Source organism: Cloeon dipterum, chromosome 2 (assembly GCF_949628265.1).
Source record: "Cloeon dipterum chromosome 2, ieCloDipt1.1, whole genome shotgun sequence".
Taxonomy (NCBI): domain Eukaryota; kingdom Metazoa; phylum Arthropoda; class Insecta; order Ephemeroptera; family Baetidae; genus Cloeon; species Cloeon dipterum.
In genome coordinates, this window is record NC_088787.1 from 11,993,807 (window position 1) to 12,021,394 (window position 27,588).

General features: G+C 44.4%; 5 protein-coding genes and 1 long non-coding RNA gene across 17 annotated transcripts; 3 read left to right on the forward strand and 3 right to left on the reverse strand.

Moving 5' to 3' along the window:
• Positions 1-689: 689 nt before the first annotated feature.
• LOC135937494 (basic-leucine zipper transcription factor A-like) lies at positions 690-3,814 on the forward strand. Its single transcript, XM_065480646.1, has 3 exons — positions 690-806; positions 1,629-1,754; positions 1,883-3,814. Exons 1-3 carry the CDS (start codon positions 690-692, stop codon positions 3,302-3,304), a joined length of 1,665 nt encoding a protein of 554 aa, XP_065336718.1. The 3' UTR covers positions 3,305-3,814.
• Positions 3,815-4,952, reverse strand: LOC135937218 (uncharacterized). Of its 5 annotated transcripts, none has more exons than XR_010574468.1 (4): positions 4,851-4,952; positions 4,326-4,444; positions 4,168-4,272; positions 3,815-4,113 (listed from the first exon to the last, which is right to left on the reverse strand). It is a non-coding gene; the product is annotated as an uncharacterized LOC135937218 (long non-coding RNA). The 5 variants fall into 5 exon arrangements; XR_010574467.1 differs by having other exon boundaries at positions 4,837-4,929; XR_010574469.1 differs by having other exon boundaries at positions 4,788-4,900.
• On the forward strand, positions 4,899-6,529 carry Syx18 (syntaxin 18). Its single transcript, XM_065480326.1, has 2 exons — positions 4,899-5,039; positions 5,546-6,529. The coding sequence occupies exon 2, from the start codon at positions 5,557-5,559 to the stop codon at positions 6,481-6,483; it is 927 nt and encodes a 308-aa protein (XP_065336398.1). The 5' UTR covers positions 4,899-5,039; positions 5,546-5,556; the 3' UTR covers positions 6,484-6,529.
• On the reverse strand, positions 6,501-17,284 carry temp (protein prenyltransferase alpha subunit repeat-containing protein tempura). Of its 3 annotated transcripts, none has more exons than XM_065480325.1 (5): positions 17,187-17,284; positions 10,390-10,525; positions 10,170-10,327; positions 9,602-10,092; positions 6,501-8,044 (listed from the first exon to the last, which is right to left on the reverse strand). In XM_065480325.1, the coding sequence occupies exons 2-5, from the start codon at positions 10,470-10,472 to the stop codon at positions 7,679-7,681; spliced, it is 1,098 nt and encodes a 365-aa protein (XP_065336397.1). In that variant the 5' UTR covers positions 10,473-10,525; positions 17,187-17,284; the 3' UTR covers positions 6,501-7,678. The 3 variants fall into 3 exon arrangements, with proteins under 3 accessions (XP_065336397.1, XP_065336395.1, XP_065336396.1); XM_065480323.1 differs by lacking the exon at positions 17,187-17,284 and adding an exon at positions 10,601-10,689; XM_065480324.1 differs by lacking the exon at positions 17,187-17,284 and adding an exon at positions 10,601-10,675 and having other exon boundaries at positions 10,390-10,521.
• Positions 10,912-23,421, forward strand: LOC135937213 (uncharacterized). 5 transcript variants are annotated; one of them, XM_065480320.1, is made up of 9 exons: positions 10,912-11,114; positions 15,607-15,690; positions 19,790-19,971; positions 20,377-20,480; positions 20,548-20,763; positions 20,899-21,088; positions 21,330-21,555; positions 21,622-21,727; positions 22,193-23,421. In XM_065480320.1, exons 1-9 carry the CDS (start codon positions 11,086-11,088, stop codon positions 22,295-22,297), a joined length of 1,242 nt encoding a protein of 413 aa, XP_065336392.1. In that variant the 5' UTR covers positions 10,912-11,085; the 3' UTR covers positions 22,298-23,421. The 5 variants fall into 5 exon arrangements, with proteins under 5 accessions (XP_065336392.1, XP_065336388.1, XP_065336391.1 ...); XM_065480316.1 differs by lacking the exon at positions 10,912-11,114 and adding an exon at positions 13,178-13,334; XM_065480319.1 differs by lacking the exon at positions 10,912-11,114 and adding an exon at positions 13,178-13,334 and having other exon boundaries at positions 21,336-21,555.
• LOC135937212 (pyruvate kinase-like) lies at positions 23,182-27,587 on the reverse strand. 2 transcript variants are annotated; one of them, XM_065480315.1, is made up of 7 exons: positions 27,430-27,587; positions 26,967-27,084; positions 26,502-26,912; positions 26,234-26,443; positions 26,001-26,182; positions 25,402-25,870; positions 23,182-24,572 (listed from the first exon to the last, which is right to left on the reverse strand). In XM_065480315.1, exons 1-7 carry the CDS (start codon positions 27,571-27,573, stop codon positions 24,403-24,405), a joined length of 1,704 nt encoding a protein of 567 aa, XP_065336387.1. In that variant the 5' UTR covers positions 27,574-27,587; the 3' UTR covers positions 23,182-24,402. The 2 variants fall into 2 exon arrangements, with proteins under 2 accessions (XP_065336387.1, XP_065336386.1); XM_065480314.1 differs by having other exon boundaries at positions 23,182-24,575.
• Position 27,588: the final 1 nt, after the last annotated feature.

The following is a 27,588-nucleotide window of genomic DNA, read 5'->3' on the forward strand; positions in this document are numbered from 1 at the left end:
GTTGAGGGAAATGAGGGAATTATAGGCACGAGAAAAATTCGGGGGAAGGCAGGAAGAGCAGAAAAAGCAGAGGCCACTCGCTCACCTATATAGTTTTCGGATACAATTATCCTCTTTCGAGGTTCTGAAGAGCATTCATGTCACGCGCGTTATTATTTTGACGATTAAATATTTTTGATTCAAATTTGATAAACGTTGACTAATTTTGAAAAAAAATAAAAAATTAAGAAAACTCACTTCTTTTCCCCGGTATATTTTGCAATATTAAAATCAAATTCAGTCATTAACAAATTTATTTATTGATTCTCGCCCCATGATATATACTCGCTCAAATCTGCTAGTTTCATGCTTTCTTTTGCCATATTTTTGCTCTTTGCTGGTATTGTAGAGCCCGGGCTTACCTATTACCTCTGCGCTCAGCAATTGTGTCACCCCATGTACGCGGCGTTGCCATGTACGCAGATATTGCTTCTCTCACTGCGCTAACTACATGACAGACACAATAACCAGTGCACGCACCCCCACCTTGAGAGAGGTGTCTATTGTATGCGCACGCACGACACCTTTGAAATCCACCCCTCTCTCGTACCAGGTTTTGTGTGCTGTAAATTCTTTGCATGCCGATGCCACCATTTGACGATCGCGATCTGTTGTGTTCACATCATCGACCTGTACACTCGCTTGTTACAATGCATAAAGTGAATAATCAATTTGATGATCGAGATGGAGCAGTAGAGGAGTACATTATTCCTGATGTGAAGTGTGTGATTCCTCCGGTCCTGCCCAGGCAGCAACAAATGTTAGAAGTAAGTTTAAAGATTCGATCATTTCTAAATTACACCCAACTGGGGAGGTCTGAGCAGCGTCGCGCCGCGTCGAGCCTATAGCCACCTATGTACTTGTTTTGCTCAAATTTCGGGCCATAGCCGCAGCGCCGCAGCCACCAGTTTTGGCGAGCGCGCCAGCCAGCCGCACGCTTTTTATAAAAACTGCGACCTACAACTACACAAATGCCGCTGTGTACCGATTACTTGCTAGAAAATTTCCAAAATTTGCAAAATTTCATTAAGATGGATTTCTTCTCATGAAATTTATCCATATGCATACTCTTGAAATTCGAAATTTTCAACGTTTGTTAATTTTGCAACTCGAAATCTCAAGTTCTAAGCATCAAAATTACAAAAACTACCCATTGTTGGACTCCTCTCCACCTCCCCTGAGTAGCTGGAAGGGTTTAGGGGTGTTTGCTCTCGCTCTCCACCCCAAAGAAGTTGACATATTACAGTGCACAGTGAGTGATCCTTTTTGCTGGTTGAAATATTTCTGGTTCCGTGTGAAAAACCTGGAAAGGACCGGATACCGGATTCCGGTTTCCTGTCTTGAGACACAATAAGCTCTTTTTGTCTGATATGAAAAGCATAAATGGGATAATTAATTTTTAGCCTCTTAATTAAGTTAATTAATTTGTGAAACCTAATTTTATTACCATCTTAAAAAATTCAATTCAAAAAGTTGAGTTGTGAATGACTTAACGCCGCGCCCGCGAGCCGGCTCAGACCTCTACATAGGAGGGGTAGTAGGGGAGTTGTTCCTTCTATTGTTAGCAAAAAAACTAATCCGGCCCATAGGGATTATTGACCCTCAGATCGCGCGGCCTTTTTGATTGCGGCAATGCACCAGAGCTGGACGCGGGCAAGAAAAATGCAAGCGATGAACTTGTTCTGCCTGATGACGTTGTGCGACAGCTCCACGAGGTAATTTTTTAATTTATTAATATAAAAAAAATTAAGAGTTGCCTTTATTTCCCATAAATATATTAATGGTTGATTCTGTCCATTTTCAATATCAGTTGTAAAAAAACTATATTAACTAAATGTTTCAGATGCTTCCACTTAATGTGGGGCTAGAATTATGTGATCAGGATACTGCACCAGTTCAGCAGCAGCCTGCGTCGAGGAGCAGCCTGCAGAAGAACGTAGCTTCACCTCAGCAGATGTCGCCTGCTCACGCCGTCCAAGTGCCTTTCAGTCCCATGCAAATGGCGCCCAAGTACTCGCAGGCAATGGCCAGTCCAGTCACCGGTGCCCCCGCGCCAAGCTTCTTCCCTCAACAGCAGCCGCAGCAGTCATCACCGGCTCCACTGCCTCCACAGACCGGACAGCAGCAGCAGCAGCAAAAGCCTCCTGGTCAGAGGCCGACGTATCCTCGGCTGCCGGCCTACAACTTAACGTCGTGCCCTTGCCAACAGTGCAATTACCAGAAATACCTTGGCCCACAGCAGCAGTCACAAAAACGGAAGCTGCAAACCAAAGCAAATAAACAGCAGCTGCAGCAGCCACCTCCGCTGCCGGCACCACTGCCTCCTAGAAGCCAAGACCAGCAATGCGCTCAGCCACAGCCGACGCCGAACTACTGCTACACGACCCCCTTGCAGAAGCCAGAGCCTGCTCCTGGTCAAAGGCTGCGAACGGGTCTTTTTCTGCCGGCCGGCAACCCGCCATCGTACCCTGGCCAGGTTCAACAGTGCAACTACCAGCAAGACCGTGGCCCGCAGCAGCAGTCACAAAAACGGAAGCAGCAAACAAAATCAAATAAACAGCAGCGGCAGCAGCCACCTCCGTTGCCGGCAACACTGCCTCCTAAATACCAGGACCAGCAATGCGCTCAGCCACAGCCGACGCCGAACTACTGCTACACCCCCTTGCAGAAGCCAGAGCCTGCTCCTGGTCAAAGGCTGCGTACGGGTCTTTTTATGCCGGCCGGCAACCCGCCATCGTACCCTGGCGAGGCTCAACAGTGCAATTACCCGCAAGACCGTGGCCCGCAGCAGCAGTCACGAAAACGGAAGCTGCAAACTCAACCTAATGAGCAGCTTAAAAACCAGAAGCTTTCAAAAGAGCAGGACCAACCGCAACAATTGCAGCTGCAGCAGCAGCATAAAAAACCACCTCCCCCTAGTTACCAGCAGCACCAGCAGTTGTACCATGGCCAGCCGATGATGGACCACCCCATCCGACACCATGAAGCCCTCCCCCAGCAACAGTGCCATTTTCCCTGGACTGTTCAGCAGCAAGGGCACCACAGGCTAATTCTTCAGGAGATCCGGCCCCAGGGTCAGTCCTCCATGAAGAAGGATCAGTCCTACGCAAATCAGCAGCAGCCGACGCCACCGAGCAACCAGATCTCCTATAGAGCTAATATAACCTTCGCACCCATGGCCCTGGCGCAGGGAGCCAAAGCCGTCCTTCCACCCCATTCTAACATGATAGTCAACAAACTTAAACACTCGTCTTCCTTGCTATGAAATATTGATAGCCTTTTGCTAGTTTCCATGTAAAAAAAAGTTAAGGGAATGAACCTGTAACTTATTTAGAATTTCTCTGCAAACATATTATTTTAAATTTAATCAATGATTCCAACTCTTTGGACCATTTTTGTAATGCATGCCCTGCAAGCAGGTACAAATATGCTGCTCTGTGAAAACTAACCAAATTTGGTGGCTGTGCGAGCAGCAAACAACTCTTTTTCTACGAAACAAAATGAGTATTAATCTGATGAACAAGCGCTTATGTACTGTACAAAGAATGGAGTCCAATGACTCCAAACTATGGAGTGAAATGGATTGTTGAAGTTATTAATATGTATAAACTCAGGATCTCATCTCTGATGTTTATTACAACTTAAACGCTTTTATCTATCCAAGTGAGATTTACCCTCTTTTGGGGTAAGAAATAAATACAAAGTTTAATGTTCTTAAAAATGAGATAAACTACTTGAAATAATAATATTAAATAAAAAATAAAAGCACAAAATGTTAAAAAAGCATTTGTTTTTTATTTTCACCACAATATTTATGCTGTAAAATTTTAATTTTCTTTTTCAATAAATTTTATAAATGAAATTTTTTGTTAAACAACTTCAATTTTCTTAACTGGTGAGCCAACAAAGATATTGTGTTTGTCTCTCATGGATCGCAATAAATTGTGAGAAGTAAATTCCGAACTGCATTTTTCCCTGACCCGCAGCAGCTATGGTCCTCAACGGCTCTACCGTTTTATCACCTTTTCTTTGGTCAATGCAGACCATTTGGCACCTGGTGCATGGCCCGTCACTCTGATGATACAATTAATTAAGATTTTTTGCACATAAGTTAAAATAATTATATACTTTTAAAAGAACTCCACCGATTTTGATGGCTTTTAACCTTTTCTCCTCAAACGCAGGCCATCCGGTCACAATCATATTGCAACGGAAGCTTTGCAGAAGGTTTTCCTAAAAGAATCAAAGCTATAGAAATAAAATGATCGTTTTTTTAATTTTTTTACCCCTTCACAGCATTCATCTTCTGCAGCAGATTCCGCAACTTGCTTCTCCAGCGAGGCAAGACTGGACAGTCCGACCAGCAGAAACTGAGATTGATTGGACAGCGACAGGTTGGCGTTGCCTAGAAATTATGTTTCATGAATGAGCTTTTGGGTTTTAAGTTTAATCATGTCAAAAATTGATAGAACGTTTCAGTACAGTTATTTGTTATTAAATGTAGGAAAAATTCCTTAAAAATTGCAACTTGTTCGAAGTTGTCGAAAGCATAATATATGTAGAAGATTTTATTTCATGTAGTATTATGATAATTGTGTCTCATAAAAATGAAATGATGTAATGTTAATCGTTCAATGTTAAGTTAGCAGCAGATATATAATGAAGACGATTTTTTCATTATTTTGAGAGATGCGACAGCAAAGAGTGCGCGTGAAGCGTTAGAAAACGTATTTTACATTTACAATTACCACAATTACACATATATAATGAATGAAATTATCGTTTTTCATAAGTTACGTGTCTCTGCTAACTTCATATTAATCGATTTTCAAAAACATTTGGTGATGACGATGACTACTCTACTGGCGAAGGAGAAACTATAAACAACAAGCAGCGAGCAGAACAAAGTGGGCGGGGCGTTTTCATGCTGTTTACTCTGACTGAATCATGATTTGAAAACATCGTCTCCAGTCTTTTCCTTTCATGTTTTCTTATTCAAGGTAAGGGTGGAGAATATTAGTTACATTTTTACTAAGTGCCCCGTTAACAGGTCTTTTCTTGACAAAATAATTTTTTTACATTTTGTTAGTTTTATACACTTTGAATTTTACTGATATGTATGACAACCGCGATGCAAAGTCAATTTCTTGACAAGGTACATAGTTAACATGTAACTTTCCGGTTTAAATTATTTCAATTTATTGATCCTTTTGGAGTTTTAGGGAGCTTTAATTTTAACGATTCTATGTATGATAATTATTTGTGTAGCCGCTGCAGGATAAAACTACATAAATGCTTCATCTAAATTAAAACAACAATTAATTCTTGAGCAGTTGTTATTTTCTTGCCTATTTTCGGATTCATCTTTTGGGAAATAAAAAGCGATATTAAAAATTTTTAATGAACATCGACGTGTAATTATACATTAGACTTTTTAATGTAAAAAATTTATTTTGTGTTCGCACGGGTTGGCAAATAAAATTTAAACTATGTTTTGTGATTTCAGCTGTGGCAACAATGGATATAACTCCGCTGTTCAAAGCGTGCGTGAAAACTGTGAGGACGAGGAACAGGGCTTTCGGGGTGAGCGGCTCGGAGGGAGAAAAGCAGCAGTTATCTGCGTCGATTTTAGCGCGTGCCAAGAAAACTGCCTTTTGCCTGAAGGCAAAAGAAGTGGTCAACAACATAAGCAGGCTTCGAGACTTCCTGTTGGAGCACAGGAAGGCCTATTTAAACTTCGGAGGGCACCTGCCCGACTTGCCGCAAATGTCAGACGCCGAGCGGGACAAAATCGATGCCGGCGCGCAAATCATCATGAACACTTGTTCGCAACTCATTCAAGACTTCAAGAAAAACGCCGCCAAGATGGAAGACTCGCTGCAAATCACAGAGCACAGAAGCTTGGTTTTGGACATGATCGAAACGTATTTGAAGTCAGTGTGCAAAATCTATTCTGAGCAAAAGGCGATCCGCGTCAAGAGAGCGATGGATTTTCAGAAGTTCTCTCGCTTCGAAACGGACAGCCCGACCCATTCGGCCAACCGGCTGGTCGCCTTTAAAAACCTCAAAGCGCAGGACACGGAGCACACGCAGACGGACGCTCTCGACGCCGAGTTCACCAAAGAGGAGCTTCAGATTTTCGAGCAGGAGAACAATCAGCTGTTCAACGAGATGCAGAGTCTGAGCGAGGAAGTGCGGCAGATCGAGAACAAAGTGGTCCACATCGCCGAGCTGCAGGAGATCTTCACGGAGAAGGTGCTGCAGCAGGACAAAGACATTGACCGGATCAACACGGCCGTGGTAGGCGCAACGGAAAACGTGAAAGAGGCCAACGACCAGCTCAGACAGGCCATCCAGAGTAACGCCGGTCTCCGAGTCTACGTGCTACTTTTCTTGCTGGTCATGTCATTCTCTCTTCTTTTCCTTGATTGGTACAATGATTGAGTCAAATTCCAAATGCATACATGTGATAAGTTTATTTGAACAAGTACTCGGCGTCTTTTCTTTCATCAAAACTACACCATTCTAAATTATTTTTCGTTTTTCAACGCCAAGGAATGTGTCTCGATAATTTAAAAGTATTACATTGCGTACATACTGAACGTGACCTTATAAAAACCAAGAATCTAGCTGCAGCGTGTGTTTTGTCATCCTCGTCTGCTTTTTTTCTCGCAAATTTCTTTAGCGCAAACCTTTTACGACACGATTGAAAAATGTCTATTTACCACGACTTCCTGAAATCCAGCTGATTATCCACGTAATCATAAATTTGGTACGGTGCATTCTCAACAAAAATTTAATTACACGTTTTCGCAGCTGAAAATCGTGGTAGGTGAATTGGTATTAACTGCAGGTAGCACTCCTCAGAACAAGAATGCCCTCTTACAACTATGATAATTTTACATAACAAGGAAACTCTCATGATTCGACGCTTTAGTTTCTGGTAAATTCATTGAAATCGTGTTCCCGAGGTTCAATTTTGTTTTGACTTAGTCTGCGAATTACGAGGCTCCCTCCGCAGGTTCAAAATTCTGCTTATCATGCGGCGAATGTTGCAAAATCGAATTTTGAAGACACTTTTCATTTAAAATTTAAACTTTCTAAACAGACTGACATGACAAATCAATTTTTACTCTCTGATTAAATTCCCGGATTTTAGACTTTCGCCCGAATTTGGCTAATGGCATGAGGGAATGTCATAAAAATGGATGATCCTGCTCCATTTTTGTGTTCAAGAAAAACGTTTTTAATTTTTCATTTAATGCATACTTAAAACAATTTTTTTCGGTAGCAAAAAATTATGCAAAATAACCTTGTTCAATATTTAAATGAAAGTGTAAATTTTATCAGCTTTTGGCGCCATGATTAACCAATAAAACCTTAGAGAGGTGGGAAATTTCAAATTGTTTTTCGGGACGTCAACCAATTGGCAAAAGGACCGAAATCATTTAAAATGGGGAGCAGAAGTAGCATCCATTAATCAATTTTGAAATTTGGGCCATTTTAAAATCTGGCAAAGTCTTTGAACCTAAATGTTTGCTTGAAAGTAGGAAAGGCTACGCGAATTCAATGCTTTTGGTCGAATGCTAAGGGTTTTCTTGTCAGTCGTTTGCACAGCCCGATGCGTGAAAGTAAAATGTCAGGCAGCTGTAATTCTCAAAACATTTTCAACCCAGCTGAGGTGGCGGCTTGCGTGGCCATTTTCGTGGGCGAGTTTGGACTCGCGGCAAACGCTGGAGGCGAAGGCGCGCTCACTGCCGACGACAGAGTTGAAAAGGGAGGCGCCCAGCTTGGCGCACACCGCACTCGCGCACACTTTCTGCAGGCTGTGCAGGACGAAGCGGCGGTGGTACCAGAGCGACTCGTGTCCTTCGTACCTGACGATCAACTCGTCCAGCATCTGCAACTCTTGCTCCAGCACTGACGCTGCAGCGCAGCTCGAGCAGCATTTCGCCTCCATCTTACTTGGCAACTCGAGCAACCACTCCGTCTGACAAAGGAAATCCTGCGCAAAATATAAAATCAGACGCCGCAAATATTTCAAGAGCAAAATTGAAAAGATTGGCAAAACTTCAGTTTGACTAGAAGTGCGTTTTTTTCACTTTTCTATAAGGTTTTCCGGGGGGAGGGGGGGCAAAAGCCGCAAATATTACCTCTCAACAAAACAAATTCCAAGACAAAGATATTTTTTTCATGATTACAGAGGGGACCAGGAACAGGGATTACGGGATTCCCGTCTCTCAGGGACGGGACGAATTTTGTGTTTCGGGAAAGGGACGGGACAGGGACAATCTAAAGATTCTCATTGTCAGTTACTGTTAGTTCGAGGGGGAAAAGAAGCAATCAGGGTTTACCAATTTTGCAATGCGCAAAAATGCACTACTGGTTCTTGCGCCATAAACAGCTGGAAAAACCACTAGTTTTGGTTTTTACGCATTATTCCGAATTTAACTCCATTTCGTGTTAAAAAAGTCAGAACTTTTGGAAAATTACGACGAGTTAAAATTTTTGGTCTCTTGCTGAAACTAGTGCAGGGTCCGCAAAAACCCACTGCATTGCAAAAAACTGTTTTTTGCGGGTTTTTCTGCAACTTTGCGCATTTTTCGACACGCTTGTATTTTTATTGGAAATTAAAAATTCACATAATGGATAACCAGAAATAGGGATTTTTAAAAATCAGATAAAATTAAAAATACAACAGGTTTCACCAAAAGACAGATATATGTAACACAAACCGCAATTTTCCAATATTCAAGACTCTTTTTTTAGCGTGAAATGTGACCTTCTCGGGGTTAAATTTAGAACAATATAGAAAAACTAAAAACTAGTGGGCTGTCCAACTGGTTTTTTGGACAAAAAAAAAACAGTGAACAAAAAAACCAGTGGCTTGTATACTGATTTTGTAAAATCCCTATTTTTGGTCATCCACAGGGAGAACTTTTTAACTTCCATAAAAATGCATGTGTTTCGGGAAAAATGCCAAAATTGGAGAAAACCCCGCGAAAGAAAGTTTTTTGCAAGGCAGTGGGTGTTTGCGAACCCTGGAAGTAATAAAAGTATAAAAAGTCTCCGCCGACCTGTTAGTAAAAGTGAGCGCTCTGGCGAGGTTTAAAATTTACATAAAATTGTTATTTACTAAGAAAAATGGCTAATTTTAAAAGTAAAGTAGAAATTTGAAAAATTATGAATCTGGTAAGGGGTCGAGGGGGGGGGAACAAAACTGGGACAAGGATAAGAGCTAATAGGGACTGGGACGGGATCAAAACCTGTCCCAGTTCCCCTCTCTAGTCGTGATTGTGTATTTTTCATGGAGAAAATAAAGTTAGTATTTTTTGGCACGTCCCGTGGGCTATGAGTTTACTGGGCGGCAATAACACTGCCGAGCGGCCCAAGTGGCCCAATCAGAAATTTTTCCATGGACACGCCAGACCAGCCCGTTGAGCTGCCGTCGTGCGTTCCGAATTAATTACCTAACCGGCCTATTTCTGCTTTCACTATTTTAGCACGTGGTTGAAATTTGGCCTAATTGAAAAAATGAAAGAGCGGTGCGATATTGTGATACCTCGTGTTTGAAGGTGGAAAAGATTGCCTGCATGACATACTGCCGATACTGCAAGCCGCTGTAGTCTGACACGTGGTTCGAGGTCCAGCAGTGCGACAGCTTCAACTCCTGCTTGAGCAGCTCCTTCTGCTCGGCGCCACCTTTCGGCACGAGCGCCTCGAGCACCCACTTCCTGTGGTTCCACGCGTTGTAGTTGCTCGGGTACTTTGACGCCGCCAGCTGGGTGATTCTCAACTCGGCTTGCAGGTACTTGAGCACGGCCATCGGCTGCACGTCTGCTTGCGCCACCATCTTGCGCAGCACCCACTTTCGGTGCGTGAAAACCTCCGAGCATTTCGGCTTGAAGCTGAGAACAACTGCTGAAAACCGGAGGTCTTCCTCAGGGCCGACCCTTTCGGACTCGATCAGCTGCTTCATCATGTTCCAAAACGCTGCCGTCTCAGGGTTGATCAGCAGGGCGCCTCGTAGCAGACGGGCCACAACTTTCGGATCTGGCGCAAATTACGGATTAATATATTATAACGAATCGAATTGCAAGGCTCGCATCGCGACCCACGCACGCACGCACCTTCTCTTTTTTTTCTTGTTTTATGATTGATAAGCTTGCCGTAGACGTAGCAGTAAAGATGCTGCACACACCACGACTCCAGTCCGAGGCTGTGATCGGCGTGTACAACAGGCGATTTGTTTTGATTCCCTGACACAGGAATAATGAAGAAGTCCTCTCTGCCGACGAATATTTTCTCAATTACTCGTCAAGTTCAGAATTGGGGTGAGGGAAAGCTCACAGTTCTGGATCTGTCCTAAAGACGTTGTCAAGATCAGCCAGAATCTTTTCCCCGGCGGGAAAATCATCCTCCTGCAAGGACATGGTTCGAATCCCGGATTTATTTTAAAATTTGGCCGCCAACGTGCCCTGCCTGCCTGAAACATACAAGCGTTCAAAGCAAAGTGAGACGGTACATATACATACTAGAGGCAAATAATAGTCTGACTAACATTTCGGTTCGCGTTCACGTTCACTCGCCCATTCGCAAACAAAAACACTAAAACACATGTTCGCCGTCCGTCTGACAGTCTGACCAACCGTCCAATCGGGCACCTAGCACTCTTATTCACCTTATTAACGAAGAGAGTTAGAGAGAGAGAGGGGGAGAGTTTGGTTGGCGCTACTGTCGCCCCTTACAGTTAGGCTAACTGTGCGGTGGGTGCGTGCTGTGCTGTGCAGTTTGCAGGCAAGTGCAAGGCAGCACCGACACCGACGCAGCATCAGGCAACGCACATACACACACACTCTCTCTCTGCTCTCTAGTCTCTCACTCACTCGACACTCACGCAGTTTCGGAGAAGGGCGCAGGCACCAAACACAGCACAGCCAGCCAGCGATGCTCCATCTCGTGACCTGATGGGGCGATTGGCGCACTGACTGTGAGACGCGAACTGTGTCGAATCGGGCGTCGACTGTGCAGAGCTCGGCCGGGCCAATGCCAAATGGTGCGGAGGCCCAACTCAGGTGAGCACCCTGCGCTTTGCTTTCTGCCCCTCCCGCGGAGAAAGGCAGGCAGGTCTGCCCTGGTGGCAGGCAACCCACCCACACGCGCGGCGCGAGTATGTAGAGGGTTGCAGGACGGAGAGAGCCTTCGCGATATAATCGATCGCGCCCGCCGAGCGAGCCAAGTGGACTGGTGTGTTGCTTCCATTCATAAACCGGGGAGAAGGGTGCGATTTTTTTTTCGCACGCACATCGCAGCAGATTGCAGACCCTGCCCGCGTCGACCGTTCAACCTCGAGCCGGGAAACAGTTCAATCATTTATAATAATTGCGTGGCAATGCGGAGGCGCGCATTTGGTTTTGGTTGGATTTCGTCAATTACGTGTGTGCTAAGCGAAACGGGGCCTGGAAATTACACGCGCGACCATTGCGGGGTCGATAATTTACCTATTTTTTACTCATGCGCACCTCTGGAACTTGTCCACGCTGCATGTAATAAGGGTACACACCTCCATCAGGGCCTTTATCTGCGTGCGAGCCGAAAAAACGTTTTGGAATGATTAGACAGAGAGCACAGCATTTTACCTTTTTTGAGAACCACGGAAAAATATAATGTTGTATTGTTGAACCAATTGCATTTCAAAATCAATTGTTTTCATTCTTTCGGCATTTTTTAATCAGTTTGCCTTTGGCCGTACAATCTTATTGGAAAATCATTCTGATTCCGTTATAAATATGTTATATTAATTTATGCCTCCGGTCTTATTCCTTGCATTTTTTCTTCATCTTGAATTATTTTGGTTTGAATTTTATTTTCTTGCAATCGGTCGCATCCTTGATTAATCTGTATGGCTCGAGCAAACAATGATAGACCAACATCAAAAAATCCAAGGTTCGGCAATAGAGAGCTTAGTAAGAAATAAATATACATATTATTATTAATCAATTGAAATGAAATGAACTCAAAAACAGACTGACCGGACGGAAGTAAAAAATGTGTTTGTCACCTGCGCTTGGCGATGAACAATTCGTCCTGGTCCCGGCAAAATTGCGCAGCGTTCAACAAACGCCCAAATTTTCATTGTCGGATTGATTGTTGACTTTTTCTTGCAACAAGGAAATTCGCGTTTGGTTGTTGAAAGTTACGCAATTTTGCCGGGACCAGGACGAATTCTTGTTTATACATAATGGGGTTTTCCTTCTAGAAGATCAAACAGTTGTGACAACAATGAAAACGACATTTTTACAATAAATTGTATCGCTGTTTATTATGCGTGGTTAAATTGCATGATTTTGGCATGTAAGTTTAAAAAAGGCGAGAACTTATCTAAATTAGACTAGAGGACCTTTCTTAGTTCACTTTGATTTTAAAAAGTTGTCTACGACGCATATTTGAGGCGTGTCTCGATCTTGTCTAGTGAATCAAATCAGCTCTGGGAAAAAATTCAGCTCATGCCTTAGTTTTAATAGTACTTTTCAAGTTGTTTTATCAAATGTTTAAGAAAAAAAAGTGGCTCACCTCGGCTGTGTTATTCTATCAGTGTCTTATTTACTTGTTTAACAGAAGTGTTGGTTGCCCATTCTCACATGCTTCCTTTCTTTGTAATTGACCTGTGATACTATAATGTATTATGACTAAATGTGAGAATAAACAAACAGTAAAGTGTTTGAGATGGTAGTCGTCACTCGTCACAATGCCAAAAGTTCGAATAAATAGTATTATTATTAATAAAATATAAGCAAATTATGATTTTGTTAGTTTGCGAGCGGGCAAATTGAAACGAAGGCGTTGTTGTAAAGTAGGACGTGGTGGACGCGGCCAGCGTGTTTGTTGTCGTCTCGCACATTTGGGCCGCTATTTTCGGCCCATCGGTTCCACTTAGGCGTCGGCCAGGGTAATTTTGGAGAACGCACATGTGACCACGCGCTAAAAATCCAACGCGCGCATTTTATTTATTTTGGTTTCGGGGCGCGTGTGTGCGAACGTGCATGAGACAGAGAGAGAGGGGGGGCGGCCTTACCAAAGTGTCCGACAGGCTGCTCAGCCCCCGCCGGTTTCTCTTGCTTGGCGTTCGTTCATTCACTCGCAAGTCGGCTCGGCGGTTCGGTTCGTTCGAGTGCAAGTCGGGCCGATGCTGAACAATTAGATTAATGCGATAAATGTGTTTTCTCGGTTGGCTTCGTTGCTCAGACCCACAGTATGTTATTCCCACAAGGCCGCAGCTTTATTAGAGTCAGAAAGTAAGCCGACCCTTTTTCTTTGATTTCGCTCTTTTCAGTGCCGTGTGTGTTATTCGCATTCGACATAATTGTTCGCCTAATCGTTTCCTAACGCGGAAGTGTATGTATTTTCGGTGCATTGTTTTTAGTTGTACGCTCACAATATTAAAGAGCTTTTTGCGTGCGTTGCGTGCGTGCGGAATTGAGATTAATGAGACTGCCCGCCGCAATGCCGCAATAAACACTTTTAGATCCACGAAGCGCGAGTCGGATTAGGATTTCAAAATCGAATCGAGATACCGTAATTTTCCTAACATTTTATATATATTTTGTTCTATCTTCCTTGTCTTTTGGCGAGGTCGTACGTCAGATTTGAATTTATTTTGTTTTTCATACCGTCTTGGCAATGTCAACAATTTGAATTAATTTAAAATGATAAATGCAAAAAATATTCCGTTTGCCGGCATATCAAACGGTTGCAGTGTTTTTTCAAGTGGCTTCTGAAGAGCGTTTCAAAGACGGTGAATTGTGAATTTTCTAGCATGCAAATCGATTATGTATTCAGAAATGGCTGCGATCGATTAACCGTGGAAAGGGTTTGAAGCTCTCGCGCTGATGGCGATTGATTTTAGGATAAAGTGCTCATTTGACTGACTGATTGTTGGTCGTGCGAGGTGCGACGGACACCAAACGCACGGCTGGTTCGTCCTTGTCAGCATTTTTCATTAACAACACGGCCATTATTTACGTTTATGGCATGTCGGTGGCGTGCGCTCGATGCGATTTTCTGGCCCTCTCGCCCCTGCGCGTTGTCCAGTGCCTGCCAAGGAAATCCCTGCGGCGCTTCACGTTTTAACATTTTTGAAGCCGAAACTTGTAGAAAGGAAAGATGAAAAGGAGGAAGCAACAAAGTCCGTAGTCATGCAGGGGTTTCCCGTTTTGCTCGGATTTTTCGATCGTCGCGTAGAAGAAAACAGGAAATTTCTCTATAGCGCCAGCTCAATCGCCTTTCGAACTTGAATGAGATAGGACAATTATGCCTTCTTTCATTAAGAGGTATATATTCATTTTGGCTTTCCCCTAACGAGGTGCATGGTTTTAATGGTATTTTGAGCGGGAGGTTCAAATTAGTCACGATCGATTTCAAATTTGAAATAATAATTCTTTATTTGACTTGCCGCCTGAACGCACGATACGATTCAATCCAACCGCAGGAAAGTTTTAACTTTGTTTTATTTCAAACGGATTTGCGCACTTTTATACCCTTTTGAGATCGACTCCGTTTCGGGACACATTAAATACGTTAGCTTTGCAGTCGCTTTGATTGAATTTACGCGCACGCGTGTGTGTGTGTGTCGCTAAAATTGGGCTCGCATTTCCTCGTTGACGTAAGTGCGACGCTTGCCAACCTTGTCGCCGCGAGAATTGTGCTTGCGTGCCGAAGCGTGCGTTTTGCGCTTATAAACACCTCAAGTCGCTTGTTTTCCCAACGCTCCAGCAACCTCGTATAAAGGATTATTCAGATTTCCTCACTCGATTTTTCGAATGTCAAAGTATGCACGGAATAGCTAAGCTGTTGTTTGCAGTTTACAGCGCCTTCGCAGCAGACGCATTATTATTATACTATATATTTTATGTAGTGTCATAAAGCATCGTAAACGCCCATTGCATGAGATTCAGGCTGTTCTGTCGATTTCAAAGCGGCCTTCGTCTCGAAACTGACTCTTTTTTGTATATTTGGAACCTCTGCTAAGCACTTCCCGTTGGCTTTGAGCTCACCCGCGAGTCCCAATAACACCGCGAACCGAACAACATGGGGCCCGAGTGGCCGCAGATGGCCCAATGTGGGGCCATCTTTTGGCCTCCCCGCACCGAGGTCTCTCTGATTGAAACGCCAGACATTTGTGCCTTAAGGCGCTGGAAAGGTGCGAAAACCAGCAAGTGGCGCCTTGAACCAGCCTGTTGAGCTATTTGAACATTTCGAGTCACTTTGGCCATCTCTGACATTGGGCAGCCGGTATTAGATCCGCGGCCGAACTGCTCAAATGTATCTCCCACTGCTTTGACCTGACAATGAGAATGCCTGAACAATGCGAGTCAACGGGCTGGTTAATTTTTAAATTGGAATAAAAGGAACTCGCGCGGCCGAGTGTCCCATGAGTGTAATTTATTGTTTAACTTTTTATCTGCGCAAAATCACCGCGTGCAAACAAGATCTTAACATTTGCCAAGCGAGTCGAAGACCCTTTCACTGCACGCTGCTGTGTAACTGAAACCTCGTTTCGTTTTGCAGAAAGTCCAACAGCAGCAATATTTCCACCGATGACACCAACAGCAGCAATGAGAAATCCGGTGGCAAATCGCCTGCAGTAGCCAGGTGAGTTATAGTCTGGCGACACACACCATTTTCATAACTCAAACGACATTGCACGAAACACGAAACACGCGAAAACGAGAACTTCAAACAAATCAGACGCAGTAGGAAGTTTTTACTTCCAGAAAAACGCATAGACTGTGGTCGAATGAATCATGATATTTTTTTGTTCACTTACTACTCGACAAGGACTGATAAGCGGTTTAGACCTTTTGTTCCCGGCCCTATCAGTTGTAACAGTTGGAACCGAATGCGGATGGAACCCCGCTCACACGCATTCAAAGATAGAGTTGAATGTTGATTTAAAAAATCTAAAAAAAAAATGAAAGAAATTTGGAATTTTTCTGTTTCCAAAGTTTCCGCCCTAACCTCGTGCAAACTTTCTTATTTAACTCTATTTTTTAAATTACTTTCAACCCCATAATTATGTTAAAGCGCAAATTGTAGAATTTTTAATTCCTGATATTGATAACTCGATAACTATTTGATTGACTGAGTTACACTTTTGTATTTATGACTGATGGTAAGAATAAACAAACATTATACATTATACTTTTTAAATTGGAAGCATCAGTGTAGCCTTTCGCCACCAGTTAAGAGTAAACAAATTTGCGTCAGGATGGCAGGATGGCCTCACAGGCTTACTTGAAGGGCCAATTAACATATTTTTGACGAATCAAAATCAAAGTGAGGTTGATTGCGTACTGTCACGTCTGAAATCGAGAAATTGGTGTAGTGCGGCAAATATTTGCAGCGCAAATTGCGGCACAGCGCGCACGTTCTCGTTGAAAGGAAGAAACGGGGTGCGCGCGGTGTTAGAGAGAGCGCGCGAAAATCTTTGGCCGGGCGACGCGGAATCGAGGTCGCTCGGTTATTATACATATTCTTATTTGCAACTTTATTGCTCGTATTGATTTGGCCGGCTGCGTGCGTTGTCAAATGTTTGTCGCGCCTTTTGGTGCGCGGCGGACGCGCGTATTTTGATCTCATAATCGCGGTGACGACACGTCACCCCTGCGCCTTGCGCCTTGCCAGAGCTATTTCAAGAAAGCCTTTTGTGTGTGGCGCACATGAAATTATCTCTTTTTTTCGCCCGGATGCCACTCGCACGTGACTTTTTGCGGCGCTTGCGTTTTTCAAAGTGCTGCCCAGAATAGCTTCTTGCTCTTCTGCTTATTGCAATCAACTCGGAGAGGCCTTGGAAGGACGAAAGTGCTGATTTACCACTGCCAGCCGGGCTGTTTCTTCGCCTATGCACATTCTCAAGGTTGCCTAAACGTGCAATTTTGATCATAATCATAACCTCCTCTATCCACCCTGATGTTAAACGAAACATTTAATGTAAACAAGGAGTGAGCAGGGTTTTAATCTGCCGGATCGGACTTGGCACCGCATAGTCGAATTTAGCACGGCACTGTGATTGTGAACATCTGGTTATCGCGCGCGTCCATCGCCGTTAGCCAGATCTGTATGGAAGAAACGATAAGAGGAGAACGCACCTGCTGGCGTTTTTTTTTTTCTTTCTAAATTTTCCCATCTGCACATGTGACGAGAAAAGCTGCGGCCGTGTTTATCTGCCGCGGCCGTTATCTTCGATAGTCGCGAGTCAATTATTGAAAAGCAGAGCAGAATGTAAAGAGTGCAGTCGGTGCGGGATGGGATCGAAGATCGATGCTGACTTTGCTTGGCTTCGCATACGCGAGACGTAACGAGCAAATGGCCATGGGCAAGCGCCTCAGCGGACAATTGCTGGACATCTCCTTCTTCAGCCCGGCATTCAAGCCGACAGTCAGGTATTGAGTAACAGCAAGCCAATCCAATTCCACGCTTTCTGCAAACGCGCCTACCGAGGCAAAATTAATTCATCGCGGCCGCGCTGCACGTGCAAAGTGAGAAGCAGATTAACGCACCAGTTTCTGCACATCATGCCATTTCTATTCGCTGCAATTTTCTGCAGACATGCCCAGCGCCTCGACACATATAATTCGAGCTATTGTCAAAGTCAATATCAATCGAAAAAAGAAGCAGCTGCGCGATAGGAGATTCGAATGCTCACTCGCACCAGAATTAGTAGTATAGGTATCAATTTTTTGAAATGAAAAGATTAGTTTTTCTTCCTGGTGGCGTTAAAGGATAGCCCGTGTCAGTGTTAGTGTCGGCAGGCAGGCAGGCAGGAAACGTGCCAAAATCAGCATTCTTCCTGCTCTGATAGAGTGCGAGTCAAGCTTCCCGGCGGCGGCGAACAAAAACAAGCGCGGCGTCGTGGCCAGAATAAAATTGGATGTTTGATGAATTAATTTTGGTCGCGGCAACACGCGCACCTCGCTATGTTTGCCCTTTCAATAGTCGCAATCTTTGTACGAGACGTGCCCGCGGCCGTGCAAGTGGACGCTAAACAAATTTGTGTGGACGGGATCGAGTCAGAGGTCGCGACACGACACACACCACTTGATGCGCGATGATCGGCTGGACGGCTATAGCTGCCTGTGTGTTATGAAACAATCCATCAAGCAGCCTTAAAGCAGCCGAGCCGAGCCGAGCTCATTGTTAGTGGGAGACGCGCAGGCTGCAATTGGCCCGGCCCACTTCGCTCTATCGATGCTACATATTATGTCAAATATTTGCACACGAGCGCGGACCACCTGCGTGCACCTTATTCGCAGCCCCCGCAGCCGCAGAGCGTGATTTAGTCAACGCACAGAATACTCTCTTTCTCAACTGGCACACGCATTATAGTCTCGGAAGAAATTTGCCAATTTATGGTGCGCGGCGCGGTGAGTAAGTGTGGGCAATAAAACTCGAGATTTTCGTCTACTGCACGGGGCCTTTTCAATTGCCCGCAGCACAAACTAATGATTCATTCTGCACACCTGCACGCTGTACGCCGAGTCTTATCTGCGCAACTTTGGTGTTACTTTTCATAAGAATTCAATGCGCTCATCAGCCGAATCGGAATTTGAAAAGCACGTCTTACAAAATCAATCGTGAGAGATGCCACGAAATCTAAAACAGCTGCACATCTATTTCTGCGGAGAAAATTTAATTAATTTTTTTCACAGCAGCAATCGAATTATTTGAATTCAAATGGATTGATACAGGGCGCCAATTGAAAATTATTTGACTTGTTGGATGCGATAGCAGTTGATCGATAAACAATTTGCTCTCACCAAAAAGGAGTAAAAATAATGCTCTCCAAAATTGGCAGCCGAACGTGATTAGTTGTACACTATCTGTGTTCAATAAAATTTGATAGATTAAAAATTGGCAGCCACATATAATTTTAATTTCTTAGCAGATTTCGATTCCTCTTCTCGTCGAGATCTGAATGACAGCGTATGAAACAGTTTAGGGGTTTCTCTTTTAGTTTTGAACTAAAAAAAGGTTTCAAGTAAAGAGACACTCGTAACTATAATTTGAAAAGCATGCTAACTTTGCGGCCACTTTCATCACAAATTTGAATTGCTTCTTCAGGGTCAATTTCAATTTATTTATTTGTCTTTCAGCAAATAATCAATCAGATGTGGTGAGAACACCATCACCTGAGTGTACTACCATGCTGAACGTCAAAATAAATATGAATATGAGTAGTACATTCAGCAGGTGATGCTCGCTTCTCACCATGCACCTCGTCTGATTGCAATCTATGTAACAAAAATACGAAAGAAAAAACAAACAATGATAACATCATAGGTGATTTAAAATAGAAAAATATTCTTGTGCCGAATAAAACTTAAGCATATTATACAAATAGGCTTTTCTAGGATTATCAACCCTCTTTAATCAGTTGGAATTAAAACGAGTCAATGTCAAGTTAACAAATATTATTACCCAACTAACCAGGAAAGACACAATAATCGGTGGAGTCACGAGGTTTAAGTTATGCAACCGGCTCAGCGTCAGTGATGGACACGTAGTCAACATCAAAGCACTATAATTATTTATTTTTAAAAATGTCTTCTCCGTGTTGAAAACATAAACAACCTTATAACGGTTATAAAGAAATGAGAACATGAAATTTTTGAAGCGGCTAAGATTTTGGTATAATCATGTTTCAGTCCAATGTCCTTGTGTCCAATTTTGACGATATCCCTTTGCTTCGCAGCCCACCATTCAAGCAGCTGAGCTTCAACGCCGGGATGACGGCTTCAGACCAACAAGAGGTGGTGACCGTCTCCCTGTCCGAGCTGCCCGTCGGCTCGATGCCCCCAGGTTCCAACAAGGGGCGCCAGAAGAAATTCCACCGACACTTCAAGACCGTGTCCGCCGAGGAGCGTGTACTCAACTGTGAGTGCTTGATGATAAACACTTTTTTCGCTTTGCCTTTTGTTGACGCAAAAGCACACCAAATATACTGTCCATTTCATCTAACTAATTATTGATTTAAATCATTCTGTGATTTACGTGAGCTTATTAATTTAGAAAAAGAATTAAACTGTTTGTTTCCACTTTGCACCGAGTTTATGGTTGAAAAATGGCTGGCGTGTAATTTATTTTGTGTAACAGTAGTTAATTAGGAAAATTACTTTTGAACAGTGAACTCACTTTAAAGAGTAATTTTCTTGTTTTTCATGGAATTAAAATTAATACTGTGGTCACGTAGAGAGGAGCAAATGGGGCACGTTGTGCAGTGTTTTTATTCGAGTAGGGTATTTGCCGCGGTATTTGCTTTACACGTTTTTTGCTCGGCAGATTACTCTTGCGCCTTGGTGGCAGACATCCTGCTGCAAGGGCACCTCTACATCACCAAGAACTACTTTGCATTTTACTCGAACGTCTTCGGATACGTGACTAAGGTAGCCGGATGCCGTTGTTGCGGCTCGCTCGAATTAAATTAAATGAATTTGACGAATGCGTTGGCAGCTTTTGATACCGACCGCGTCTGTGCTGAAAGTCACCAAGGAGAAGACGGCCAGAATCATTCCGAACGCCGTCGGCATCGCGACGCTGCACGAGAAACACGTCTTCTCGTCGCTGCTCTCCAGGGACTCGACCTACAAGCTCATGGTGCAGGTCTGGAAAAACGCGACGGCGCCCGAAATCGTCGAAATCGAACCCATTCCGCCGGCCACGCCAACGGTGAGCTGCTTTGCTTACGAATGCGCGCCAATAACAATCAAATTTATCAATGCGCCGTCTAAAAATAATAGCGCCTCACTTTTGATTATCTGCCGAACGCAGAGTTAGTTTTTTTGATGTTTTTTACCGCCCCAGCCCGACATCGAGCCTATGATTTCGATATCGGCGAGCGACGTGAGCAAAGAGGAAGTGTCGCCGAGCGAGTCGGGCAGCAACCAAGTGGCCGACGACGACGAGGAATCCTCTCTCTCAGGCAGTGGCAACGACGACCCTCCCTCGATAGTGGCTGCCAAGTCGCCAGTATCCAATTTCTGCGCACGAAATGGTGAGACGCTCGAAGCCGGCAAAATAAATCGCAGCTAATTTGCACTCTTGACCGATATTTGTTTTAACCGAAAATGGTTTTCAACCACTGTGTGATTCAATATATTTCTATTTTTCTTTTATTATTATTTTTTTAATTTTTTTGTAATTTCAATTGTGTGTGCCATAAGTTGAATAAAGGAATTAAATTAAATTATTGTGAAAATCTGCAAATTAATTAATGATTGTTGCTGTTGGTGCAGTTACAGTGAGTAGCACCTATGTTCCTAAGACTGCAAGAACGCCGGGCAAGTTTGAGCGGGTGAGACGCTGGGCTCGGCATCACATCGAGAACATGAAGTGGCACGAGCTGCTGCTACTCACCTCCACGCTCCTTCTCTTGGTGCTCTTCCTCTCGGCAGCGTTTTTGTTGTACAGAATCAACGCAATCCAAGCTCAATTCAACTCAAACCCTGTGATCTCAAGCAGGTAGCATTTTGCACCGCAGACACTCGTATGCATTTTTGTTAATTCGTCGTTATCTTCTTTTTGCAGAGACGATGTTTACAGAGAGATTATGAAGTGGCAAGTTCACTTACACAGCAAGTCCTCCAATGAGGTGCAACAGTTCTTGAACTCTAATTTGAATCAGATAGCCAAGGTAGGTTGTATTTTAATATTCAACCTGATAATAGAGCTTCTTTAAACAGGCAGATTTTGTGCGGCTTTGACCCAAATTGAGGTCATTTTGAGGTCATGGCATGGTTGGGCTACGCACAAAAGATTCACTTGGTCAGAACTGAGCGTCCTTCATGTGGTTGTCAAACTCAATTCTGGACTCCATCCTCTCCCTCTGGCAGTCTTCTTGTACCGGCGGGTGGGCCTTTTGAATTATGGGAGGGGTTTTCCATAAATATTACCACCAAGACTGATGAGTTGCGATTAAATTTAGTCCAGATTGAGTTTTTGGGTTGAAAAAAAAACCCTACGAAACAAAGCCGAGAACGTTCTCTTCTGACTAAAAATAATTCAAATTAAAAAATTGCGCTACCATGGGGACAGGGGTGTCAAACCAAACAGACTCTACTTGTTTAATTTCTTAAAAAACCCTCGTCTTTTTGTGCAGGTGCGGCAGTCGCTGGAGGCATTGACCGTGCTGGTGACGTCGGACGGCGAGGGCCGGCTCCGCAAGCGCCGCTACCATCAGGGCATCCTCGACCCCAACAGTTAACCCGCGATTCGGACAAGCAAATCACTCACGTCTCACTTGGCCCGCGACATGCACATGTCTGCTGATATTATTACGATTATGTCAGACTGAGAGTGAGCGACCGAGCTCCCTGCTGTCGCAATGAAGCAACGGCAGACGCCCGCGCGCGCCGCAACACGCAATTATTTAATTTTTTACGCAACATTTGAACGACAATGATAATTAGCTGTTTTGAGCGATAACATTTTGTAATTATTTAAAGCCTTTTTGCTCAGTTCTCTCAAATAGATTGATTAGTAGGGACAATTTTTACGATACGTACTGTTGTTGTTGCTGTTGTTGTTAATACTATTGTTTTAAGAGACACTGAACCTCAATTCTACGCATTAATTTGCTGGCGTCCTCGACAAAGAACGGATGCCCGCGTCGACACGAAAACAGTTCGCTGAGAAATCAAAATCTTTCCTCTTTAACATTAATGGATAAAAAGCCAAAATGATGTGATGCAACACGTTATGACTTTGTAGATTGGCTTTTGTCTAGTCATAGGAAAATTTGGTTGGATATTAAATTAATTCATTCGCAGATACATTGTGACTTTTGCTGAGAAAAGTTTGCCATGCAATAAAACCACCGCGAATCGGCTCCTGCTAAAGATAAAGAGATAAAAAGTGGGTGTTTCTTAGCTAACTGACATTATATATAAATTGCATGTATGTATTTAGCCAAAATATGTGGTTCTTCAGACCAAACTGATCGGCTGTAATGAAAATGTCACAGGAATTTCCTAAGCAGTTGTTAACTCTGGAAATAGCAATTAGATTTTTCATGTGAAACGTACAGACAGACACAGAGAATAAAATTATTTATGTTTGAAACAGGTTTTGTGAATTGAAAGAAACAAATTTGTCGAGTAACACTTTGCTTTATTCTCACTAGAGAACCAGAATTTCACCATTAATACAGTTTGTTATTAAACTGCGAGCACAGAGAGGAAAATTTACTAACACAACGCTCATCATCACGGTTCCAATCCTGCATCAGTTTCACTTGGGATTCAGACTACTTTTTCAAAGCCAACTTACAATCACACATTAAACGCTTTATGTCCCCACTATTGGGACAGCACAAAATAATCTAATCAATAAATTCGACGCGTTGATGAGATGAAGGGGAAGAGGGGCATTCTACTAGGTGGGATATTTAATTATTTTAAACGTTTGTCTACCTCCGAGGCACGTCCGCAGAGCCTTTCCCTGACGCAATGAGAAACGAAAAGCTCTGCGTTTCCTATATTGCAGGTGATGACACGAACAAACGGAAAGCAGGGGGTTCACGACAAATTAATGAGGGAGGAAGTAAGTCGGTTAAGAAACAAAACCAGCAAACCTGCTTGGGTCTGACACTGGGGGGAGGGGGATTAATTTTTCAGTCACAGCACGACAGGAATACTGGTCTTGGATGATCGTAGCAGTTGATTTTGGTTGTTTTTTTGAGTTAAATAAGAGAGCGTGCAAGAAGAGCACACGAAAACGAACGAGGGCGATTAAATTTTGCTGTCTAAGTAGGAGAGGATAATTTAGTAGCCGCATCGCCGACAGTTCATTCGACAATACTGAAACAAAAAAAGAGAGAAAACATAAAAATGTCCACAAATGCGCGGGATTAGCTAATCTTGGTTAGAAAGGAGAGAGAATGGCACGCGGACCAGTCAGTTGGTGCCTTTGCGGAATTCAAACCACCGCAGCCATCACAACATGCATTTCACAAAGGTAACTTGCTACCACCTGCGGCAAAGTTCAAATTTTGCTTGCATCACAACCACACTCGAAACGAAACAAAAAAAAATCAGGCAAAACATTGGATCGGGCCAAGCCACACGACAAAACACAACCCTGTTAGCGCAGACTAGCTTAATTTGGACTAAAAATATTGACGGGCAGAAGAGACTAGAGAAATCAGCCCATGAGCCCCGAGATGATATACATAATATATTATATTAACAATAAAATAATTTGTAAACACCTCCACCTACGCTACAGACACGTAACTCCCTTTTAATTTTTTTTTAATTTTTGCTTTGCTCAACGAGTTACAAAAATGAGGCTGTGCGAAATGAGAACTGCTCATTCTACATACACAATGCGCATGGTGTTGGTGAAGCCGGAGCCCTGTCGCCAGCCGGTCACGACCACCACGGCGTCGCCCTTCTGGATGAAGTTGCTCCTCTGGCCGAACTGGATTCCAAACTGCACGCGGGCGTCCACGTCCTTGATCCAGTCGGGCAGGGCCTCAACTGCTTTGAACACAATTGTTGAGCACGCGCCACGATAAGATACAACGACACACACAGACTCCATGGATGCTTAATGCTCATGACATGCAGCAAGCACATTTGATTAGCTTATACTTTGTCCAAAAATCAAATTCATTTATATTTCGGTAAGGATTGGTCAGAATTTTGAAATTCAAAACACCACAATTTTCACAGGAAAATTTAGTAAAGAGTAAAGAGCCCTGCAATTTCATTTTTGTCCATGCCAAACGATTCCTATCAGGACGTTGATTTTGCGCTTTTTTTAACCAAGCCAAACGACAACGCTGGTGACCAATCCGAGAGAAGGGCGCTGTTCTCTGATTGGCCTGAGATCGAGACAGCAGCGCCACAGCGACAGCCAGCGTAAATAAGCGGCAAGGCCGGTCAAGCTGTTCTTGCTGCTTACGCCGGCTATCGCTGACTCGATCCTTGGCCAGTTAGACAAGGGCTCGCTTCTCTGATTGGTCGCCGGCGTTCTTGTCGCACTTGCCGACACGTTCAGACCACACCTACAGTTGCTAATTTTCGGCACGTGATGTGTCGAATTGTCGACCAAGCGATTCAGCTGCTTACTAATCGATTGGCATACTGTCAAAAATCAAGTTCCAGTGCTGATTATTTCATTGGCCACACACTCCGTGTGAAAAAGTGTATCAAGCTAAAAATAATATTAAAATATAATGCTCGGAAAGCTGAAAAAACTGAATTTTTTTTTAATTCCGATTGCTCAGGAAATCAAGTCCGACGTATTGGAGGAAGGTCGAGTGAGGACGATCAGAGGCAGGAACGAAAAGAGAATTAAACATACCTCCGTAGATGAGGGGCAGGATGCCGCGGTAAAGGTGACACTGCCTGGCCACCTGGGCGTACCTGGTGACCGCGATGATGGGACACCTGGGCCTGTACTTGGACATGAGGTGGGCGGAGCGGCCGGACGTGGTGATGACGATGATGGCCTTGGCCTGGCACTTGCCGGACGCCTCGACGGCGGCGATGGCGGTCGTGTGCGTCGAGTCGAGCGGCAGGGTGACCAAGCTGTTCAGGTCGATGAACAGCTGCTTGTGGTACAGCACAGCCTCGGCCTCTCGCGATATGTTGGCCATGGTGGACACGCACTCGAGCGGGTAGTCGCCCTTGGCCGTCTCGCCGGACAGCATCACGCAGTCGGCGCCGTCCAGGATCGCGTTCGCAACGTCGGAGCCCTCGGCGCGGGTCGGACGCGGCTTCTTCACCATCGACTCAAGCATCTGCGTCGCGCAGATCACCGGCTTGCCCATCTGAACCACAAAATGTATTTTCACGAGACCGCACACATGTCAAATTTTTCTAAAAAATTTCTAACAATTACTTTGCAAGCTGCCGCAAGCTGCGGACGAGCCGAAAAGCAAAGCAGCGACATGACCTTACCTTGTTGCAGCGCGCGATCATGCACTTCTGCGCGAGGAATACTTTCTCAGGGGGGATTTCGATGCCAAGGTCGCCACGCGCCACCATGATGCCGTCGGAGGCTTCGATAATCTCGTCCAGATTCTGGATGCCCTGCTGGTTCTCGATCTTGGAGATGATCAAGATTTTCTTTCCCTTCTCGCCTGGTCGGAAGAGATTAGCTCGGGAGAAATGGAGCATTTAGAGCAGCTCACCAAGGATATCCCGGATTTCCTTGAGGGCGGCGGCGTTGCGGATGAACGAGGCGAAGATCATGTCGACGCCCTGTTCGACGCCGAACAGCAGATCGTTCTTGTCCTTCTCGGACACGGCGGGAAGGTCGACGGGAATGCCGGGCAGGTTGACGCCCTTGCGGCTGCCCAGCAGGCCACCGTTCTCCACCAGGCAGTCGAGGAAATTGTCGCCTGCGATTAAATCAGAAAAAAAATTGAGAGCAAATAAAAAGAAAGAGTCGAGACGCACCAATTTGCTGAACGATGAGCGAGATGAGGCCGTCGTCGACGAACACCTTGCTGCCCACCTTGACGACCTTGGTGATGTTGGCGTAGTCGACGAACACGCACTCCTTGTTGCCCTTGTCGGTCAGCGCGGTGTCCGTGGTCAGCCTGATCTGCTGTCCCTTGACGAGCTCGACCTCGGCCGATCCGCCGCCCTCGAGCAGCCCGGTTCTGATCTCGGGGCCCTTGGTGTCGAGCGCGATGGCCAGCGGGTGCTCCATGCCGATCTTCTGGCTGTAGCTGGCCGCGGCCTGCCGGATGTTGGCGATCGTGCTGCCATGGTACTCGTACGAGCCGTGCGAGAAGTTGAGCCGCGCGATGTTCATCCCGGTCTCGATCATCTTCTCCAGCATTTCCGCCTTCTGGCTGGCCGGGCCTGCGAATAATGCCAAATGTCACGCAAACAAATCCGAATTCCGAATGGACCCACCAATCGTGCAGATGATGCCCGACAGGCGGATGTGCTGCGACTCGGTATCGATGTTGAGGTTGCACAAGTGCTCCAGGTGCGAGATGGCATCACTCTTGCTACTCCTCTGATCGCCCATCTGAAACAAACGGACAAACATTTCGTCACTTTTTCGCAAACTGTTCTCAACACTCCCAATTATTAACACGCGCAGATAAATTGTTATGAAACGTCGTTAATATTTCACAAATTACGAGTAAGAAGTAAAAAATGTAATCCTAAAATGTTTCCGCACCCTTACACTGAACTCTCACGATCAGGAGTGTGTTTGATTCACCAAACAATTTGTCCGTTTTATTTAGCAGATATATATATATCACAAGTCTATGACTGCTGGCGAGCAAAAATTCAATTTGACCTGCTTGGTTAGCCGGCAAAAAAATGGAAAATGAGTGCGCGCAAAGTGCGTTTTAAAGCTACATACGGCGTGTGAAGGAAGAGGCGTCGTCCAGACCATTTTGCCGGAGCGAGCAGGAATGAACGGCTTGAAGGTGAAACAACTAGAACAAGTAGTGCTAGTGCCGCTGAGACCAACTACCAAGCCGCGAATCAAAGTTCGAGCGAGCATCTAATGCCACACTGT

Excerpts from the sequence above, each read along its gene's own strand:
- LOC135937494 (XM_065480646.1), top strand. The coding sequence starts at position 690 with ATGCATAAAGTGAATAATCAATTTGATGATCGAGATGGAGCAGTAGAG. Across the intron at positions 807-1,628 it reads GGCAGCAACAAATGTTAGAA|GGATTATTGACCCTCAGATC; the intron begins GTAAGTTTAAAG and ends TCCGGCCCATAG. Across the intron at positions 1,755-1,882 it reads TTGTGCGACAGCTCCACGAG|ATGCTTCCACTTAATGTGGG; the intron begins GTAATTTTTTAA and ends TAAATGTTTCAG.
- Syx18 (XM_065480326.1), top strand. The coding sequence starts at position 5,557 with ATGGATATAACTCCGCTGTTCAAAGCGTGCGTGAAAACTGTGAGGACG.
- temp (XM_065480325.1), bottom strand. The coding sequence starts at position 10,472 with ATGTCCTTGCAGGAGGATGATTTTCCCGCCGGGGAAAAGATTCTGGCT. Across the intron at positions 10,093-10,169 it reads AACAAGAAAAAAAAGAGAAG|ATCCGAAAGTTGTGGCCCGT; the intron begins GTGCGTGCGTGC and ends AATTTGCGCCAG. Across the intron at positions 8,045-9,601 it reads TTTCCACCTTCAAACACGAG|GATTTCCTTTGTCAGACGGA; the intron begins GTATCACAATAT and ends TATTTTGCGCAG.
- LOC135937213 (XM_065480316.1), top strand. The coding sequence starts at position 13,294 with ATGTTATTCCCACAAGGCCGCAGCTTTATTAGAGTCAGAAA. Across the intron at positions 19,972-20,376 it reads CGAGGAGCGTGTACTCAACT|ATTACTCTTGCGCCTTGGTG; the intron begins GTGAGTGCTTGA and ends TTTGCTCGGCAG. Across the intron at positions 21,089-21,329 it reads CAATTTCTGCGCACGAAATG|TTACAGTGAGTAGCACCTAT; the intron begins GTGAGACGCTCG and ends CTGTTGGTGCAG.
- LOC135937212 (XM_065480314.1), bottom strand. The coding sequence starts at position 27,573 with ATGCTCGCTCGAACTTTGATTCGCGGCTTGGTAGTTGGTCTCAGCGGC. Across the intron at positions 26,183-26,233 it reads GGAAATCCGGGATATCCTTG|GCGAGAAGGGAAAGAAAATC; the intron begins GTGAGCTGCTCT and ends TCTTCCGACCAG. Across the intron at positions 25,871-26,000 it reads TGATCGCGCGCTGCAACAAG|ATGGGCAAGCCGGTGATCTG; the intron begins GTAAGGTCATGT and ends TTTGTGGTTCAG.